This window comes from Cannabis sativa, chromosome 1 (genome assembly GCF_029168945.1).
Source record: "Cannabis sativa cultivar Pink pepper isolate KNU-18-1 chromosome 1, ASM2916894v1, whole genome shotgun sequence".
Taxonomy (NCBI): domain Eukaryota; kingdom Viridiplantae; phylum Streptophyta; class Magnoliopsida; order Rosales; family Cannabaceae; genus Cannabis; species Cannabis sativa.
In genome coordinates this window covers 27801952-27823777 of record NC_083601.1, presented here as the reverse complement: position 1 = coordinate 27823777, position 21826 = coordinate 27801952, and the positions used below count along the sequence as shown (strand labels likewise).

Sequence of the window (21826 nt, the reverse complement as noted above, 5' to 3'; positions counted from 1 at the left end):
CCCCCTCACTTTAAATTTTAAATCCGCCACAATAAAGAAAATTGTTTGAACTTTAGTGAAATTTTACAAGATCTTTGTATGAGAAGTGAATATGCGCATGAGTGAGGACTCACACACCAGACCACCACATATGCACGTCGTCACTGTCCGACTGTGTCGAATTGAGCTAGTAGGTATGGTGTCACTTTATATTTTTTAGAGAAAATTTATTTATTAAATTATTATTTTTTCTTTCTTCTCGTTACTTCATTCTGTGTGTTCCTATATAATGTATCAGAACCAACGGAAGAAAGACATCCCTTTTCTCTAAGAAAAAATCATATATAGTTTTATACGATTATATTACAAATATATTCGAAGCAGTAGTGTTGGATGTGGTATTTTGACGATTCTCTATCGTACAATGGAGCTCCTATAAAGTATTACATTTGGGTTATTTTATCCTGGGGACGACGAGACTGATAGGTTGCTTGCACAATTGAGCAGTGCCACGAACGTCTTAAAAAGATCTAGCGACCTAGTTCGTGACTCAACCCATACTTTAATTCGGTATACTCGTTCCTTTTATTTTGTGTCACAACTATTTTCAATAATTTTAAGACGTTGTATTTCATGACTACCGATGAGAATTTTGTCTTGTTGATATTAATAAATTTTTTTCATTTTAAGGAAAGCCATTTTAAAAGATAGAGACACAAAATATTATTTTTCCTCATTAAGAAGAAGGTTGCTTATAAACTTGTTGTTTATGATTGTTATGGATTTTTCAACACGCAAGTATACATATTATTTTCAAGTAATAGACTTATAAGAGTGAGGTCAATCCTACAAGAATTATAGTTAATTACTAACTTACTAAATTTCTAAGTTCTATTTGGTGACAAATTACGGAAAGATAATTAAAATTCTAATGAAGAAAAAGATAAACAAGAAAACAAATAATTAATGCAAACTTAATAATGATTTAAAGCTTAGGGCTATTAATTTCGATTGAATGTACTTTATATAGTTTTTTCTCTAAAAAAATAAATCTATTTTATATAGTTTAATATAATTTAATTCTTAAATTTTAATTTCATGTGATAGCAAATTTACTAAAAAAAATTATATTCGGGCTAGAACATATAAATCTCAACCTAAATACAAATTTTCTACTCTTGTGATAAATTTAAACACTTATGAGATATTAAGTATAAAAGTCATAATGGCTACATAAACCATATAGGTACACTCAAATTTATGTCCATTTAATTATAGCATAATCAATACTCATTTTTTAAATTTTGTGTCGAAATGATAACCATACAATTAAAAGAAAAGTATTTAGGCACCAGTGGTGCTTAGCACCTTCTCGACATTTCGCGTTACGATTGGTTAGCGATAATCCATAAAAGCTATTATATTAAATTATAATAATTAATTGGACCAATAGCGATATTGACACATAGGAGATTGCTAGGCACCACTGGTGCCCTTTAGCATTTTTCTTAAAAGAACCATTTTAATTCGGTAAACTCAACTCAAATTTTAATTCAGTAAACTCGTTTTTTTTTTCTGCAACAACTGTTTTTAACAATTTTAAGACGTTATATTTATGCGATTGACTACCAATGAAAATTTTGTGTTGTTGATATTAATAAATCTTGTTGTTTTTAGAGAAATAATTTTAAAAAATGGAAACAGAAAATATTAATTTTCCTCCCAAAGAAAAGGTTATTTATGTTTTAACGAGGATAAACTTATTATGTATGATTATTATGAATTTTTTAACACGTAAATCTACGTATTATTTTCAAGTAATAGATTCATAATAATAAAGTCAATCGTAATTAATTACTAACTAATTAAATTTTTAGTGAAAATTAGGGAAAAATGATTAAAATTCTAGAAAAAAATAAATAAATTATTAATGCAAAATTAAAAATAATTTAAAGCTTAGGACCATTAATTTTATTGAATCTACTTATAAAATGACACGTGTAAAAATTGCAGTGCCATATTTTTGGCGTGAACCTCTTCAATTGTTTAAAGATAATAATTAAGAAAAATGCTAGAATCTACTTTAGAAATTCGAAATCGAGATGCTTCTTCTGACCTCCGGCTTCATAGACAAGAAAACACAAAAAAAAAACTCTTGAAACGTTATCCATGACATCATCATCTTGGACCGATGAGGAGAATAGATATCATATCAAACGTAGTTGGACCAATAATTTAACCTTTCTTCTTTATTCGTTTTCTATATAAACGTCCTATAATCTAATATCCTCTCTCACTCACTGCTTTCATAATCATATTATATACAGTTTTAATTGTTTCAGAAAAATTCGGCAATGGCGGACGAGGTGATTCTGTTGGATTTCTGGCCCAGCATGTTCGGCATGAGGGCTAGAGTAGCTTTGACCGAAAAAGGTGTTCAGTACGAGTACAGGGAGGAGGATCTGAAGAACAAAAGTCCCCTGCTTCTAAAGATGAACCCGATTCACAAGAAGATTCCAGTACTGATTCACAATGGAAAGCCCGTATGTGAGTCGCTCGTTATTTTGCAGTACATCGATGAGGTTTGGCCTGGAAAATCTCCTTTGCTTCCTTCTGATCCTTACAAGAGAGCACAAGCTCGCTTTTGGGCTGACTACATCGACAAGAAGGTAACTCTTCTTAATTTTTAAGCATTAACCCTAACTTATTATAATTTGTTTTTCTCTTTTTAATTTGGGTTTTTGTTAAATTTGATTTTTGATGTGAGATGTTATACTCACGCATGATAACTACTCGGAAATGAATAAAGTGAAATTAGTTTTTAAGATCAGTTTTTGGACTAGTATAGAGCAGAGATTATTAAACGGTTTCAACAAATATTGTGAATCGGCCCTTTTTTTTTTTTTAAAAAAAAAAAAAAAAAAAAAAAAAAAAAAAAATTCTATAATCATACGATGACTTAGACTAACAGTCTTCTTTTAATAGTTTCCAGTCAAAAAGCACAATTATTCTACTGACAGAGAAGCTTTTTCTACTAAAATTTGACTGTTGAATCAATACATAGATTTGAGAATGTTCATTATATAGATTGCAAAAGTGCAATTTTTAACCCCTTTTCACATCTAAAGATGCTAGTCACTTCAAAAGATGCCCAACAATATATAGATATGGGTTTCTCGTATACCACATTTTGCGTATCATTTTTCATCTCGATTCAATTCAATTAGGCTATGCTTAGAAGTTGGATTTAATTGGAAAAAAAAAAAGTATGGAAATAGTAAAAAAAAAAAAAATAGAAAATAATAAATAATAAGAAGTATAAACGACTTCTCTGAATTATCAAATAATAAAGTGGATATGTGTGAGGGGTAGGTTGGAGCTTACATATTGTATAATCTGGTCTAATGACATTAGATGAAGTGTTTGAAAGAAAGCCTCAACTTAAACAAAAGGTATTAACATATTTGTACTGTATAATGCAGGTCTATGATTGTGGAAGGAAGACATGGAGCACAAAAGGAGAAGAGCAAGAGGCTGCCAAGAAGGAATTCATAGAAATTTTGAAGGTGTTGGAAGTAGAGCTTGGGGACAAACCATACTTTGGAGGAGACAGCTTTGGGTATGTAGATGTTGCCCTTATAGGATTCTACTGCTGGTTTGATGCCTATGAAACCTATGGCAAATTCAGCATTGAGGCCGAGTGTCCCAAGTTTATTGCATGGGCCAAGAGGTGTCTGCAGAGGGAGAGTGTCTCCAAAACTTTACCTGATGGGAAGAAGATATGCGAATTTGCTAGCCAAATCAGGAAGAAATCCGGCATGGAATAGAGAAAATCAGAAAGCTTCTAGGTCATATATAGCTTGGTGTTGCTGCTTTAGGAATTTGTACTCTAGTTTATGAGCTTTCTTTATTTCTTTTGTTTCTTTCTTATATTTGTGTTGTTGTCTTTGTTGGAGCTGTGCTTTCTTTTCTGCTTAGAGGCAGCTGTGGGTTATGTAATAGACACTTGTTGTGTCTGATCATCATGCTATGTTAAAATCAGCTGAAACTTTTATATCATATGCCAATAAATAAATAGAAAGCTTTCTCATTTGTTTGTTTAACCTGTTTTCCTTTAATATACCCTCAAACCTATTTTCATATTTTTCCTAAATAGAGAGAATACTTTAATAAAATTATTAAAAAAATAATATCTAGATTGTGGAGTATTAACTTAATTCATTATTGTAAAATATATTTGAGAATCAATTGTTATTTTTTTTTTATTTAGGATTTTTGCTCTAGTATTTGGACATATATATTATTATGTCCTTAAATTAATCTCTGTTCATCATGACAAACAAAATAATGACTTACTAATTAACACATCAATGCCAAGTATATAATTTAACATTAAAAAAATAAAAATTAGACCGTTTTAAAAAATTATTAAATTATTAGGTAAAATTAAATTAAAAAAAATATATATTTTTAAATTAATTACATAGATTGGCGGTTAAAAGACAATGACGTGATAAGTGACTAAGTATTATGTCATTATTTTATTATTTTATTATTTTATTTATCACTTGTGATAAAATTTAAGATAATGACCAATATATAACACTATTAAACTATTAATATAGTTCATAAACTATTTTTAGCAGAATAAAAAATTTTAGGGTACAATATATAATATATAAATTATTATTCGGAAACAAAAATCTTAAATAGCCGTTAATAAAATGCAAAAACTCGATCTATGCCAGAGGTTTACTTATTTAAAAGCAACAGAGGTGTTTTATTTTAAATGTAAAGGATTAAGGAGTTCATCAAATTAACATAAAAAAGAATTACTATATACTTTTATTATAGAAAAAAAAAATGTAATTATTTTTTAGGTAAATACTATTTTGGACATTATTTTTTGTAAAAGTTACTAATTGGACCTTTGTTTTGTTAAATGACAAAATAAACTATGTATTTTCTAAGGGCATCTCCAATGCTCAAAGTTAAATATAGTGTCAAAACAACACCAAAAAAGTATAATTTTAGCACTAAATTTTTTTCTACTCTAACCACAACACTAAAATTTACACTAAAAAATATTCTTTATTATTATATTATTTTATCAAACTATCACACATTATTATATTTATATAAATATAAAAATTTAATCATAAACACATTATTTTAATATTAAAAACTAAGAAAAATATTTAGTGTAGTCTATAGTGTCCCACTATTTTTAGTGTGACGTTATAGACTCCCACATATATATAGGATGGCATTTAGAGTTCTATTGGAGCAATTTTATGTTAAAATTTTACTATTTTTGAGATTTTAGTGTTCTATTGGAGAAGCCCTAAAAGGGTACAAATAGGGTCCTAAATTGATTTTTTATCAAAATAAAATTTAATAATAATTCGATCTAAAATTGTTATGACAAAACTATTTACATTTTATGTATCCGTTCGTGTTAGGAATTGTCTTCAAGCTGATTATACTAAAAAAAGTTATCAAAAATTAAACTCAAGGTCCTACTTTTACTATTTTGAAAAATACAGAGTCATATAAAATATAACACGAATACGACACGTTGACACGTTTTACAACCTCTAAATTTTACAAAACAAAAAAACAAAAGAATTAAATATATAAAAATTAAAACATAAATAAATTTCACCAGCAATAATAAAGAGTTCATACTTCATAGTTCGGTCCAAAATTTAAAATAGGAGTAGTTAAATATAAGGACAGTTTAACTGATGCATCAGTTTCGTAAACAAAAACAGCAAAGTTTGTTGCATACAACTACATCATCTACATTACTTTAAATCATTATAATGACTAAAATTCATTATAGTTTTTTTTTTTTTTTTTTTTGGTAATTTGCGGCTAAACTTTCTATATTTTTATGTTTGTTACCGTTTTAACTTTCTTACTCGAGAAATTATGGCTAAACTTCCTAGATTCAATAATCGTTTTGCTCTGTAGTCCTTCTGTTTATTTTGGTCTGCTAAGTGCTAAATTGGACTACCAAAGTGTACATAAATATTTTTTTTTTCCTCTTTTTTCTTTTTTTCTTTCTTTTTTTTTCTTTTTTCTTTTTTCTTTCTTTCCTTTTTAGTTTTTTTTTTAAAACTACTTCTTCTTTGTTGCCCAGAAAACCAAACCCCCACCACCACTACAAAAAATTACTACTTTTAGTGACAATTTTTTAGTCACAACATAAATTTTTTGTGACTAAATGTGACTTTTAGTCACAACAAAAAATTATTTGTGACTAAAGCATACCATTTAGAAACAAGTTGTCACTATTTAGTTTTAGTCACAGCAAGTATTGTGACTAAAAATACATTTAGTCACAACAAATTGTAATTTTTGTGAGTAATACATATAGTCACAGACCTTTTAGTCACAATATAAGAATAATAATTTATAATTAGTCACAATTTTTTTACTTTTACTCACAAATTTAATTACGACTAAAAGTAAAAAAATTTATAGTGCGCGCACCCACCAACCCCCACCCCAGAACCCAGAACCACCCTGACGAGACTCCAATCTCGACGAAACCACCACGTCGACTCCTGCCTATCAACCAGCCAGCAAAAACCCACTACCCACCGTTTCGATCTCTCCCTCTCTTTGAGATCTCACCATCTCGATCTATCCTCTCCCACCCTCTCGATCTCTCTTGTCGTTCTCCTTCAAATCCAATGAATCGCACCAAAATTTTCACCACGATAGCAAGGTCTTCGCTCGTTTGTATCTTCGGCTTCGCGCGAGTAATAGGTTTGGGTTTTGGATTTTAAGTTTTGGAAAAAAAGAAAAAGAGAATGAGGAAAAAAAATATTTTTTAATTTTTTTTTAATTTTGATTTTTTTATAATTTAATTATTTTTTTTAAATTTATATTATTCATATTAAGTGGATTAATAAACGATTGTGAGAGTTTAACCGCAAATTATCTTAATTTTTTTAACAATAACTAAAATCATTATAATTACATACATAATAATAATTAGAAAAATACTAGAATTTACTGTGGAATTTGAGAAATGCTACTTGGTAGATAGGAACGATAATCATCCATCTTTTTAATTCCAAATTGTAGATATTTTTTCAGAAATATTAAAACGTTACCATGACGTGCTGCCGACACCATCTTTGAACCAAACACATGACACAATAGACAAGGTAGAGAGCAGTCATTACTATAAGTATTAATTTATGATTAGTGATCCATATTTTTTAAATTTTATTTTCTTAAGTTATATGAGATTTGCTATATGCTAAAGGCCACTTAATATAATTTAATATTAAATTTTACTTATTTTAATTTAATAAAAATTATAGAAAACTGCTAACTAATTATAAGATGTTATAATTATCATAGAGGTGTCACACACCTTGGTGTCTTATAAATATTCTTGTAATTGGTTGGTTAGCAATATGGGATGCGTTTGTTAACACTTTTTTAATGTTTTTTATTTTTTAATTAAAAAAGTAAAAATATTTTTTTAAAAAAAAAAAAACATATTTTGTTCTTCAACCTCAACTTGACATGCAGCCCCGGACCCGAGCCCCGACCCCGACCCTAGACTCGGACCTTAAGCCTGACTCTAGACGTCGAACCTAGACTCCAAACCTGAATCCTGTACCCGTACTCGAAGTCGAACTCGGACCCGGACCCCGGACTTAGACCATGGACCTGAACCCCAACTCCGACCCTTGACCCGAACTTGGACCCCAAACCCGGACTCCAGTTCGGCCTCGGACTCCAAACCCGGAGCCTGCTCTAACCCCGAACCCTGTTCCGACTCCAGACCTTAGATTCAGACCCGACTTAAATAAAATCAAAAAATAAAATAAAATTTATATAACATACTTTTATTTTTTATTTTTAAAATTAAAAAATACACAATCTTATTATATTTTTGTGATTAAAAAATTTAAAAGCTAACACCACCTAAATTAAACTAAATCATATACATAATTTCACCAATATATAATTAGGGACACGATCTTGTCTCGTGATGTACTTTCACAGAATGTATTCTGTGGTATATTAAATGGGTCTCAAGGTACATTAGATGAGTGTCAGAGTACATTACTATTTTTTAACCTTAATTATTCCTAGATCAATCTCAGCACTTAGATCAAATAACTCATCCATCTAACGGTTGTCGTACATCAAGTGAAAGTACAATCAAAAGAAACAAAATCATATCCCCGTATAATTAAATATGACACCTATTATAAAAGGCTAGTTCCTTTTTGCATTTCTACATTAAATAATCAAAAAGTGTTGTACCAAATTACCAATAGATATTAAAGTGTACAAAAATAATACAAAATTGGAACCATTAATTATTATTTGTTTTTATTACCAAACAAACAAATATATTATTAGTTTTCTATATAAGGCTATACACGGATGTATATCCTCTCACTCACTTCTTTCATATTTATTTGCTCTCTCACCACTCGTTTGTGAAAAAATCGGCAATGGCGGACGAGGTGATTCTGTTGGATTTCTGGCCCAGCATGTTCGGCATGAGAGCCAGAATAGCTTTGACTGAAAAGGGTGTTAAGTACGAGTACAGGGACGAGGATCTGAGGGACAAAAGTCCCCTGCTTCTGAAGATGAACCCTATTCACAAGAAGATTCCGGTATTGATTCACAATGGAAAGCCCGTATGTGAGTCGCTCGTTATTTTGCAGTACATCGATGAGGTTTGGCCTGGAAATTCCCCTTTGCTTTCTTCTGATCCTTACCAGAGAGCACAAGCTAGGTTTTGGGCTGACTACATCGACAAGAAGGTAACTCTGTTTGTAGCTTTTAATATAAGCCTTTTTTTTCATAATTTGTTTTTGGACTAATATAAAGGAATACTGTTTAACAGCTTTTTGTTGTTGTTTTTTTTTTTTTGAAAAGATAATAATAATTCCAATCATAGGATGACTTTCTTTATTTGGTAGTTTTCAGTCAAGCACAGGAGACAAGCTTTTTTTTATTACAAAATGATTATTAAATCACTTTATTTATGTTTTATTCGGCTGATTCAAATGCAATGTGTAGATCTGAAGCTCAGACATTATCAATGCTTTTCTCAGCACTAGTACAACTTTATCTCTTTCACTTTTGGTTGTTGTACAATTAAGTAATATCTTTTTTTTTTTTTACTTTCAGTAACCATCTAAGCTAAAAAGAGAATTTTTATAATGGGGTTGGAGCTTACTTACATACATCACTTGTGTGTTGTACCTATTAAAACACTGTTTATAATCTAGAGGAAGTGTTCTAAAGAAAGCCAACTTTTCTAAAATTTATTAACAAATTTGTACTGTAAAATACAGGTCTATGATTGTGGAAGGAAGATATGGAGCACAAAAGGAGAAGAGCAAGAAGCAGCCAAGAAGGAATACATAGAAATTTTGAAGGTGTTGGAAGCAGAGCTTGGAGAGAAGCCATACTTTGGAGGCGACAACTTTGGGTTTGTAGATGTTGCCCTTATAGGATACTACAGCTGGTTTTCTGCCTATGAGAGCTATGGGAACTTCAGCATTGAAGCCGAGTGTCCCAAATTCATTACTTGGGCCAAGAGGTGCCTGCAGAGGGAGAGTGTCTCCAAAACTCTGCCTGATGGGAAAAAGGTATGCGAATTCGTTAGCGTATTGAGGAACAAGTTTGGCATTGAATAATAGAGAAGTCAGAAAAGCCTGTGGTGCTGCTTTTGGAAGATGGTTTAGTCAAATACATGAATGAGCCAAATCTTTTTTATTATGTGTTTTTGTCTTTGTTGGGGTTGTTGTGCTTTCCTTTGTGCCTGGTTGCAGCTAGTTGAGTTAGCTAATTAGACACTTGTTGTGTCTAATTATGTTCTGTTAGAACAGCTGACTTGTTTATCCTATGGCCAATATAAATAAAAAGCTTCACCAGTAGTTAACAATTTTCCTTTTTCTTCTCTTAATTTGTTTCTAATTGGTTCATAAACGTAAATGACAAGACACAATCACTTCAGCCCGTTTTTCTTACTGAAGGATAATGTTGAAGTCATTCATTAGATAAAAGTATGATATAAAATACATAAGATGACAAAAATGTCATCTTAACTTTTTCATGGTGATGATTTTATATTAGTGTCAATAACATTCAGTGGTTGGATCTGGACACATGTCACTGTTGTGTGTTTACTCTTCTAATATGAAAGGTGTCCACATTTTTACTCAATTATAGACATGTGGCTGCGATGAATTAGTGTTGAAATTCTCTTCGATTTCTAGGTAATTAAATATCATTATCAAAACTAATCCTTGAGATTTGAATACTTTTTGAAAAGATAATGTTACCTACTCGGTACGCTTCTCTAATCTCTACGAATTAATAATTTACCATCTCAAATATTTTCATAAGTAATATAAAGTATAAAGAAGATAAGTTAAAAAATTTGTATTGATTTTTTTTTTTTTAAAAAAAAAATAATAATAAAAACAACAACAACAACAAAAATTGTATTGGACTAAGTGGCTGGTCATGAGCAATTCAAGTTCGACCAAACGAAACATGTAGGGACAAGTTAAAAAAGTTTTATGATACTGATGATGAACTTATAAAAGTACGGATTATTATAAGAAGGCCCCTTATTTTATTTGTACTAATGTTTTATGATGTTAAAAATGAACTGAATATTATTTTGCTTAAAAATCAATACAAGTAAACAAGTTGTTTTTAATAAAAGTAGACATTAAATTAAATTAAGATGATTCTTCAAATTAGATTGGAAATTTGAATCCACTATTGATAAGGTGCGGTGGTTCTGGTGAATTTATGGCACAGCATGTATGGGCCGTGAGAGTGAGAATGGCACTGACGTAACTGTAAGTATCACCATAAAACTTAGTTATGGTCCCCTAATTGTCAAAATACCAAGTGATGCTAAAAGACCGAAAGCTGTCCACACGCATGCATTGGCGAGCGCCTGACATGCTTCCATACAAAGTCTCGTGTGGTTGGGGGTTTGGATTTTTGGGAATGTAAATGTAAAATCAAGTTTAGTATTATTTTATTAGTGGAAAATTTATGTTTGTGTGGGTCTTATCTGTATCTTCAATTTTTCTCAATCTCAATCCATTTCAATTACCACTGAGTAAAACTCTCATACAAAATATCATATTAGAGCATCTCCAATAAAAATATAAATAAGTAGTGAAAAGCTATAATATAGCTCATTTAACAAAAAGTATATAAATTTAGCACATAGCAAATTGTGTGCCAAATTTAGCACAACATTTGCTATGATGTAAAATTTATACTACAATAAATGCACTACTTTTTTATTTACATTTAAGTCATTTCTATTATTTTATTAGTATATTTAACTATCACATTAAATTATAAAACATTTATATTATTTTTTTATTGTCTTACATATTAAAATAATAATAAAATTAATTATAAAGTTATTAGATTTTATTTTTTTTAATAAAACATTAATTAGATATTAATTTTTACATCAAAATTTTGCAATAATATATTGGAGCACAAAACTAAAATTTAGTATAAATTTACCACAAAATTACTTTTTGTGCTAAATATAATATAGCATAATTTTAACATCTCTAGTCTCATAGATTAGCTAAATGACCACTCTTGATAGATGATAATTGATGACTTTATTAATAAACTAGGTAACAGTGTCGCGCTTCGCGCAGCTCTTCAAATATTTTTAAACTATATTATTTTTTAAAATACGACAAACTAAAAATTAACTAAAGAGTCATTGTCAATTTAAATTAATAATTTTAATATAAAACATCAAAACTATATAAATTCCCTTAATTTAGCAGCTTCTTATTGATTCAAACTAATTATTTACATACGTTTTATTTTATCAAATTAATCTAACTTAAATTTATAACAAAAATTCAAACGTCCAATATTTTGGTCCATATATTTTCTAAATTATTAAACACAATAAAAAATAATAATCTTATCCTAACAATTTATATAAGCTTAAATAATATGCTATAAAGACAAAACAAAAATAATAATTATGTTTTGTTGAGATGTACTTTTATTTCATAATTGAGAATGTTTATTTAAATATAAATAATACTCCATCATCTTTTAATTCCTTGGAAGACGTTTTTAAATCTCTCTTTATTTTATTGAGATGAGATCATACACATTTTTCATAATACTGTATATTATATATTACATCGAAATTATAAATAATTTTTTTTTGCTAAAAAAAAACAATTAAAATTCAATTAAAAATATAATCCTCTTCACTTAATCTCTAAATAGATAAATTCTTTCATCACCTGTACATTTGTGTATCCAAAAAGCTTCTTTCTCTAAAGTTAGCTATAATTTGATGAGAAATATATTTCATGTACAACAAATTATTATGTAAAAGTATCTAGAAAAATTATATTTATAAGAAAAATGACTTATAATAAGAAGTTGCTCATATCTCTTTATTATATTACATATATATATTATTTATATACAACTTAATAATAGGATGGTATATTAATATAGAGTTTTCATAATATTAATTAATATAATGCATATTAATATAAATGCATAGTTCTATATTTATACTTTGTATACATATAATGACTTAGTAATTAATAGAGTGCTGTTTAAATATGAGCTTTTCATATTCTTAAGAATGCAACCAATTTTAATGTACAGTCTTCTTTTTGTTATTGTTTCTTTTATAATTATTAAAAAATTAAAAAACCTAGAAATTAGAAACAATAGAAAGAAATAGCAATTGTCATGTCAATCACATTTTTATATTTACCTTTATATGAATATATAGATATATAAGATATAAATATAAATAAATGAAATATATAAATTAATATTTATTTCTTATTATTATAATTATATGAGTAATAATGTCCATAGATTTTATATTTGAGTTTTATTACATATTATTTTGTTATAATAATTGGAATATATATAAGCAAATAACATATATAAAATATTCTATAAAAAAATATTCAAACAACCGTTATATATTTTAATAATTATTTAAGCATTATATATGTAATTAATATATAAATATTAAAACCAAAACTTATTTTATAATAAATCACTTAGTATAGTCTATTATACCTATTATCAATATATTAATTAAAAATACTACATATTTTTTTATTTTAATTTATATTGTATTATAATCTCATTTTTCTTTTGGTAAGCAAGAATGATCATATCAAATAATATTAATTAATAATAATAGATCTTAAAACTAAAATAATTAGTATTATTATAAAATTCGGTTATTTTTGCATCTTTTAATTGGGTAGGTTAACTTTATTTTTTAATTATTTAATTTTTCTCTTTTAATTAATTAATTATTATTTAATAAATCTTAAAAATTAGAATAATATGAGATTAAAATTTAAAATAACCATAAAATAAATAAATTAGAAAGTAATAAGAAGATCATGCCACAGAAGTATATCAAATAAACTTTCATTCTATGTGAGGAGCTTATAATATTTTCCAGTAAGAAATTTGTTCATCATTTACCTGATAAACATCATTAACATGTATGACAAATGAGCTATTTAAGAAAGTAGAAAAGTCATGAGGCTTTCAAAGATACTTCAAGATTGGTGCTAGTTCTCCTTAATTAGCATAGCAAAAACTTCTTTACATGAATGTTTGTTGATTGACATAACCTACACGTAAAATTGATACAAATGTAAGTACATATGCTAATATATAAACATGTATATATATAAATAAATATATTTATACACTTAAAATATTACATATAAGTTGCCTAATAAAGATTAGAGAAGAAACAATAGCACAAATCAAAATATATATTGCATAAAAGAGGACATATAAATATCTACTTATATAGTGATAAAATACAATAAATAAAAGAGTTATGAATAAGTTGAAAGATTGTAAAATTATGAATAACTTGAAAGGTTGTAGTTAAATATTTATTATCACTAATTAAATTAAAATAAGTTGAAAGGTTGTAATTGAATATTTATTATCACTAATTATAATAAGTTTTTATGAATACAAAATTAATCAAAATATAAAATTTTGAGAAAATAGAAAAGGTTAATGAAATAAAATGTAGAGTGCCACCTAACCTCTCTAATGCTTTCCTTTATATATAGATATAGATATAGATAGATATATAACTTTTATTGAAATAAATATTTTTATTAAATATTAAGAAATTGAACTTACCTCCAAAACATTTAATATAGTAATATATTTTGAGAGTTTTTGGCGGTTAAATTTTGAAACTCTCAATTCACTTATAATTAACTTTTCAACTTCAAATTTCAGTAGGAAAATTCTTTAGAGTACTAGTTCGTTTGTATTTTTAAGGTGTCGTTTCTCCAGCCTCATTAACTTTTTATTTTGTTTACGTGGTAATGACAAATCATTTAAAAATTGCCCAACATGGCCACATTTACCAAAACTTTAAATATAAAAATAAAAACTAAATAATTAATCTAGATAAAAACTTTATAGTAGAAACTAAAACTTAAACTAATCAATAACCTAAATTATAAATCAAAATTAAAACTAGAACTAGCTTGGAGAAAGAAGAAAAACCAAAGTACAAAAGAAGAAGAAAAAAAAAGAAAGAAAAAAAGAAGAAAGAATACCAGGGAGGAGACAAAGGAAGAAGAGAAGAGGAGAAAGGCGAGAAGAACAGAAGGAGACGAAGACAAGAAGAGAAAAAATAGCTCTATATCAGTGAAGAACAAAGAGAGGAGGAGCATGAAGGAATCAATAACCTAATTTTTAGGGCTATATCAACGAAGAATAATCAGAGGAGGAGCACGAAGGAGATGAAAAAGAAGAGAAATATAAAGAAGAGAAAGACAAAGGAGACGAAGAAAAGAAGAAGAGAAACACAAAGAAGGGGGAAGAAAATGGCTTATGTGACTGTGAAATATCATTGTAGTCCCCCATAGAGAGTTATGATCTTCACCTCTTGGACTAATGCAAACTCAGGTAGAAGATTTGTGAGATGTCCTTTGTATAATGTAAGTTTGTATTTTTTTCAAAAATTTTCTTCTCTTTTTCATCTTGTTTTTTTTCCCAAGAAGTAATATTTTGTCTAGTTTTGTTTTCACATCAAGTGGTGGGTGTAAATTTTGAGTGTGGTATGACCCTTATGTGTGAACGTGTTGCAGTAGTTATACCAAGTTTGTTGAAAAAAGAGGAAAGTTGGAAGCTGAACTTTCATCTATGACATTAAAAGTTGTTGAACTCTCATTTATGTTGGAGCTGCCTGAAGATTCTAACTTAACAAACATAGATGAAGCTCGCTACAATGAATGTTTTGTTGACAGTAGTCCAAATGTTCATGTTCCTGAAAACAAAAATAATCAAACTTTTAGATTTATATTAATGTGTATTGTAATTATTTTTACTTTTCTGTAGTTGAAATCATAAAATTATGTAAAAAAAATATGAGTTACAAATTTAATAAAATATAGTCAAATGTTTGCCCCAATTTCTAAGTTCATTATAAAATAGACCTGTCATTATGCTCATGATGTTCACTTAACCTACCTAAAATAGAACATTCAACACCTAATTTCACATCATCCATATATTTGTATCTTTAAACCTAAAACTCTCTAAATTAAGTAGCATGCAAAAAAATAAAAAAAAAATACTACTTACAATTCATACATCTAGTATTTATATATATAGATATATAAAAAAAAAAACACAATTACAATTATAATTACAATTCAAAGATTAAAACAGTGGTGTGCTCTATCAAATTAGAAGACCCTGCAGTTGGAGCTGCATGTGCATTGGGCACCGCCCTATTATCCCTTACTTCCCTTGCCAATTGTTTTTCTTTTCTCTTCCTCCTCTTCAACTGCCGGTGGAGCGGTCGTTGCTGGAAAGTTTGTGCCGCATGCTCAGATTAATATTTTAGTCATAACTCATTCAATACAACTTGGAATTGGACAATTGAAAATATTCTAAAAATCTAAGAATGAGATCTACAAATGTCATGTTGAGCTCCAATTCCAATTGTTCCCTTAAAGTTGTTTAAATTTGCAATTACGTTCAGTTTAGTCAAACCAAGCTCCCTGACTTCTACTATTTTCTACCAAAATGTGTAAAAGATTCTTCAAATGTCTCCCAATGCATAATTAGCCTTCATAAAAGTCCTAAAAAGTAAAAATCACACTGTCAATCGTCTAAGGAATTAATTTTAAAATATTAACTCATTAATTATTCATATTTATAAGATAAATATGGACTTATCACCCTAAAAAAATTATGATAATTGTTATAGTATTAATTTTATGTCTAGAAATACGAGCATAGTCTGGTATATACTTGACACGTGGACTCGATTCCCAATTAAAAAAGGATGATGTGTTAATAACTGCTCTAGTAAAACTATCCTCGCATGATAGAAACTTGCGAGAAGGTGTGACCGAGACAGGATCTAGTCGCAGACTATGTGCATCATAGTGAAGTAAAAGCGAGACCAAAAGAAGTTATCATAAATCACGCATATATTGATTATATATGAGGACCTAATGATTCTCTCTTGCGTCCCATGAAAAGATTGCATCTTTAAAAACGTCTAGTCCGAATGACCAATATATGTGATAACTCATCTTGAACCCACGACTTCTATGTTGTCAGTAGATGAAACAACTGATACATGACCCATATAATTGCATGTGTTTTACCTTATAAATTAACTCAAAGTTGGTCCTAAGACTTTATATGTGAGTAACATCAGGAAACCCGCAAGTTCATATGTTGTTGAGGAAAACGAACGATTAATATGCGACTCTTAAAAATATAACTAAGAACGATCAAAATTGGTCTTTCATTTATTTTGTAAATGTTTTTCATCTTAATTAAAATGCAATTAATGATGTAACGATCTTGTCTAACCGACTATGTAATCTAAAGGATCACTTACTTTCTATATAAATGAGTGATCCAACTCGAAATAAGAATAATCACAAATCTCTTATAAAAGTGGACTAAAAAGATCGAATTTTGACTTAACCATCTATAATTTTCTATGTGTCTTTACATATACAGTGTTTTTATTTTATTATTCATTATTTTACTTTAAGTATTTTGTAGGAAATAAATGCAACCCGAAATTACCCCTACACACAACACCCCAACAGTCATAAATTAAGGGTAAATTCGTCCTTCCCTCTTTGTGCGGATCTAAAAGGAATATTCCCTTTTTTCAAAGTCAGATTTCCTTTTTCAAAACCCTATTGCATTTAATTGCAATATAAAACCATTCTTTTCTCCTTCAAAGAAAACCTAGCTGCCATAATCAATTTTTCCACAGCCGGCCCTTCACTTTCTTCTTCCTTTTCTCTTTGAAATGAAACCCTAGCAGCTCCTCCTTCAAGCTTTGAAACACAACAGCCCACTTTCCTCTTTTCTTCCTTTTTCTTCTTGCTGTAAATAACACCAGCCGAGCCTTCTGCTCGTTTTTCTTCAAGCTACGGCTGTAGCTTTCATGGAAGCCACTGCTGCCCTTCTTTCTTCTTCTTACAGCAGCGCCTTAGTGCCTGCAATACACACAAACAAACCGAGAGAGAGAGAAACAGTAGCAACAAAGATCTAAAATGATCTTTGTTGGTTTTAGAAGAGAAAAACCGAAAAACCACAACAGAAAATAAAGATGAACACTACAAAATTTGATTTCGGAGTTCCCCTTGAAATCAAGAGTACATCTCCGTCAAGCTTCCCTCAAAGACGCTTGAATCTCCACTATGAATGTTAGAACCGGTTACAAGTTCATGGAGATTCCATGCTACAAAACCCAGCAGGTAATCTATTTCTCTTCACTTTATTTCTCTTAGTTTTCTTTACAATATCTCTCACTAACTCTCTCTATTTTTCCTCTCTTGTTTCTGAGGTGGGTTACACAAGGAAAAACAAAGGCTGTTGCCTTTTATTTCTGCTGGCCGAAATGGTGTGTTGCTCAAAGTGGAAGGTTGAACCACTTATTTATAATGTTGTTGTTGTTGTTGTGTTTGTTTCTGATCTGAGAAAGTTTGTTGTAATCTGTTGAGATATTTTCCTTGTAAAGCTGAAAGTTGTTAGAGTCTTGAGATATTTATTTGCTTCCTTTTATTGTTAAGAAATAAAAGACCTAAGCCTAGGAAAACAGAACCGACAACTGTATGAGTTATAATGGTCTGTTGAGGCTTTATAAAGAGGTCTAATTTATTTTCCTTGTAACTTTATTAATGGGACAATAGTATGGGAATTTATCCAACAAATTCCACCTAAATTTCCATACTAGCAGTCCAAAAAAGTTTCTGCCTATGCTTTGTTTACTTGTTGCTGTCTTTGAGGGTCATTGCTTGAATATGTGTCCATTTACCATCCTGTGTCAACTCCCAACAGGTTCATACAATGTTTGAACTTGTTGAGAGTGACCACCTTAGTTCCCATATCTGCTGGGTTCTCCTCAGTAGGAACTTTTTCCACTTGTATTTAACCTTGAGTCACCTTGTCCCTTATAAAGTGGTATTTAATCTCTATATGTTTAGTTCGGTCATGGAACACAGGGTTCCTACATAAGTGTACACAACTTTGACTGTCTGAGTACACTCTAGGAACCTCTTTAAGTAACTTGATCTCTGTCAAAAGTCCTTTCATCCATATGGCTTCTTTAATAGCTTCTGTGGTTGATATGTACTCCGATTCTGTTGTTGAAAGTGCAACCACAGGTTGGAGTTGGGCTTTCCAACTCACACAGTTTCCTCCAAGTAGGAACATGTAAGATGAAGTAGACTTTCTGCTGTCTCTGTCCCCGGCATAGTCGGCATCGCTGTATCCTTCTATGTTGGTGCTGAACTTCTGTTGCTTGTAGATGAGTCCAACCTTAGGTGTCCCTACTAGGTATCAGAAAGCCCATTTCATTGCAAGCCAATGAATCTTTCCTGGGTTTGCCATGTATTTGCTCAAGGTACTTATGGCAAAAGCCAGATCTGGCCTTGTACAAGCCATTAAGTACATAATAGTCCCAACAGCACTTGAGTAAGGCACTTTACTCATTGCTTCCTTCTCTGCTTCAGTCTTAGGACATTGTTCCTTTGTTAAAGTGTACTGGCTAGTTATTGGCTGAGAAGTTTTCTTTGAATCTTTCATTGAAAACTTCTCTATAATCTTTTGAATGTAGTCCTCTTGTGTCAAGAGTAACTTGCCCAACTTTCTGTCCCTCTTTATAGTGATACCCAGTATCTTAGATGATATCCCCAAGTCTTTCATCTCAAACTCAGCCTTGAGTTGCTTCTTCATCTCATCCACTTGAGATCTTTCCTTGCTTATGATAAGCATGTCATCTACATAAAGTAACAAGTAGATGACCGTGTTGATGTCAGTTCCTTTGTGATAGAAACATGCATCATAGTAACTCCTTGAGAAACCTTGTTTCATCATAAAGGTGTCAAACCTTTTATTCCACTGCCTAGGGGATTGCTTGAGTCCATACAAGGACTTAACCAGTTTACAAACATGGTTTGGTTTTCCCTTCTCTACATACCCTTCTGGCTGGGTCATGTATATTTCTTCTTCCAATTCCCCATGGAGAAAGGCAGTGGTAACATCCATCTGATCTATCTCCATGTCAAACTGAGTAGCTAAGCTTAGGACCACTCTAATAGTTTTATACTTCACCACCGGAGAGAAAATCTCATTGAAGTCAATACCTTCCTTTTGTGTGAAACCTTTAGCTACTAGCCTAGCCTTGAACCTTATAGGCTCATCTTTAGATCTTCCTTCCTTGTGCTTGAACAACCATTTACAAGACACAATACTTTTACCCTCGGGTTTTGGTACCACAACTCAAGTCTTATTCTTCTTGAGAGATCCCATCTCATCATCCATGGCCTTATTCCACTCCTTAGAATTCTTTCCATTTACTGCCTCATTATAAGTCTTGGGTTCCATATCATCCACAGATAAATCTGTTAGAAGAGCATAAGCCAATTCTTTACTCCAAATGTTGTAGCTGAATTTCTGATTAGGCTTCGGAGTCCTCTTAGATCTGTCCCTTGTCAACTGATAGTTTGTAAGGTCCTCTTCGGTGTCTTCATCCCTGATCTCTTGTTGAGCATCAGTTCCTCCCCCTTGACCATTGTTCATGGGCTGCTGGCTTTGGTTAGGTTCCACCTGAACCATTCCCGGTGTGTCTTCATTTTGTTCCACCTGATTAGAACCAGTTTTAACCTCTAGGTTTGTACCTCCAGGGTTAGTATCTTCTATTCCTGCACTAGACTTTTCATTAGGTAAACAAGGAAAAATATTTTCTTGGAATATAACATCTCTACTATTCATAGTTTTAAATCCCCCTTTTTCCTTTACCCAAAGTCTATACCCTTTTACCCCTTCGGGGTACCCTAAGAAAACACACTTTAAAGCCCTAGGTTCGAGTTTTCCTATGCTTTGATGTGCATAAGCTGCACATCCAAAAACTTTCAAATGCGAAAGGTTTGGTGGTTTACCTGACCATTTCTCCTCGGGAGTTTTACCTTCAGTTGCTCTTGATGGGCTTCAATTTATTAGGTGAACTGCTGTCAAGGCAGCTTCTCCCCAAAATCCTTGAGATAATCCTGACTGAAGTAGCATACACCTTACTTTGTTTAGTATGGCGCGGTTCATTCTTTCAGCCACCCCATTTTGCTGAGGGGAATTCCCACTGTTCTATGTCGCTGCAAGCCATTTTCTTTACAATAGAGGTCAAATTCATTGTTACAAAATTCCAAACCATTATCAGTTCTTAAAGTTTTCAGCTTTTCATTAGTTAAGTTCTCAACCAATAATTTCCAATGTTTGAATTTTGTAAAAGCATCATTTTTATTCTTAAGTAGATATATCCATACTTTCCTAGAATAATCATCTACTATAGATAAAAAATAAGAACAACCACCATGAGTGCTAAATTTTTCAGGACCCCATAAATCAGAATGTACATACTCAAGTATTCTTTTAGAGTTGTGAGTACCTGCTGTGAACTTTAATCTGTGATGCTTTCCAAGTATGCAATGTTCACAAAAGTCTAGTTTACTCACTTTATCCTTACCCAACAGTTGTTGCTCACTCATGAGTTGCAAGCCTCGCTCACTTATATGCCCTAATCTTCTGTGCCATAGAGTAGCTATCTCTTCTTCTTTGTCGTTGTGAGTTGTAATGTTACAGCTTGAAATAGGAGAGCCTTGTAGGTAGTAAAGTCCACCATTTTTGATTCCTTTCATGATTGTTAATGCTCCTCTACTAAGCTTCATATGACCTGCCTCTACCTTACTCACAACACCCAAATCATCAAGCACACTAATATAAATTAAATTTCTAGAGAGATTAGGCACATACCTCACTGCTGTTAGGGTTCTTACTATCCCATCATACATTTTAAATCTGATAGATCCCGAGCCTTTAATCTCACAAGTCTGATTGTTTCCAAGGATTACTTTTCCTCCTTTAGATTCCCTATAATCAAACATATAACTCTTGTCATTAGTCATATGAAAAGTACAACCTGAATCTAAAATCCAATCATCTTTAAAAGATGATGCAGCAATGTATACTTCACCACTATCAACACTCTCATAACCATCACCATAATTAGCTTGGTTATTTTTATGAAAATTAGGTTTAGAGTTAGAATTTTCTCCCTGTCCTTTATATTTATTTGGTTTGCCTTTGTTTAGAAAATAGTAATCTCTCTTGAAATGCCCTGGCTTGCCACAGTTGTAGCATCCCGTAGGATCAGTTGGTTCTTTTGAGTTTGATCTTCCCTTGTTGTGATTCTTTCCTTTGTGGTGATCTCTGCTGTGAC

At 30.6% G+C, this 21826-nt stretch overlaps 2 protein-coding genes across 2 annotated transcripts; both read left to right on the top strand.

Moving 5' to 3' along the window:
• The first annotated feature begins 2053 nt into the window (after positions 1-2053).
• Positions 2054-4082, top strand: LOC115705788 (glutathione S-transferase U19). Its single transcript, XM_030633229.2, has 2 exons — positions 2054-2648; positions 3462-4082. Exons 1-2 carry the CDS (start codon positions 2334-2336, stop codon positions 3804-3806), a joined length of 660 nt encoding a protein of 219 aa, XP_030489089.2. The 5' UTR covers positions 2054-2333; the 3' UTR covers positions 3807-4082.
• Positions 4083-8255: 4173 nt separating this feature from the next.
• On the top strand, positions 8256-9916 carry LOC115705789 (probable glutathione S-transferase). Its single transcript, XM_030633231.2, has 2 exons — positions 8256-8786; positions 9324-9916. Exons 1-2 carry the CDS (start codon positions 8472-8474, stop codon positions 9666-9668), a joined length of 660 nt encoding a protein of 219 aa, XP_030489091.1. The 5' UTR covers positions 8256-8471; the 3' UTR covers positions 9669-9916.
• Positions 9917-21826: the final 11910 nt, after the last annotated feature.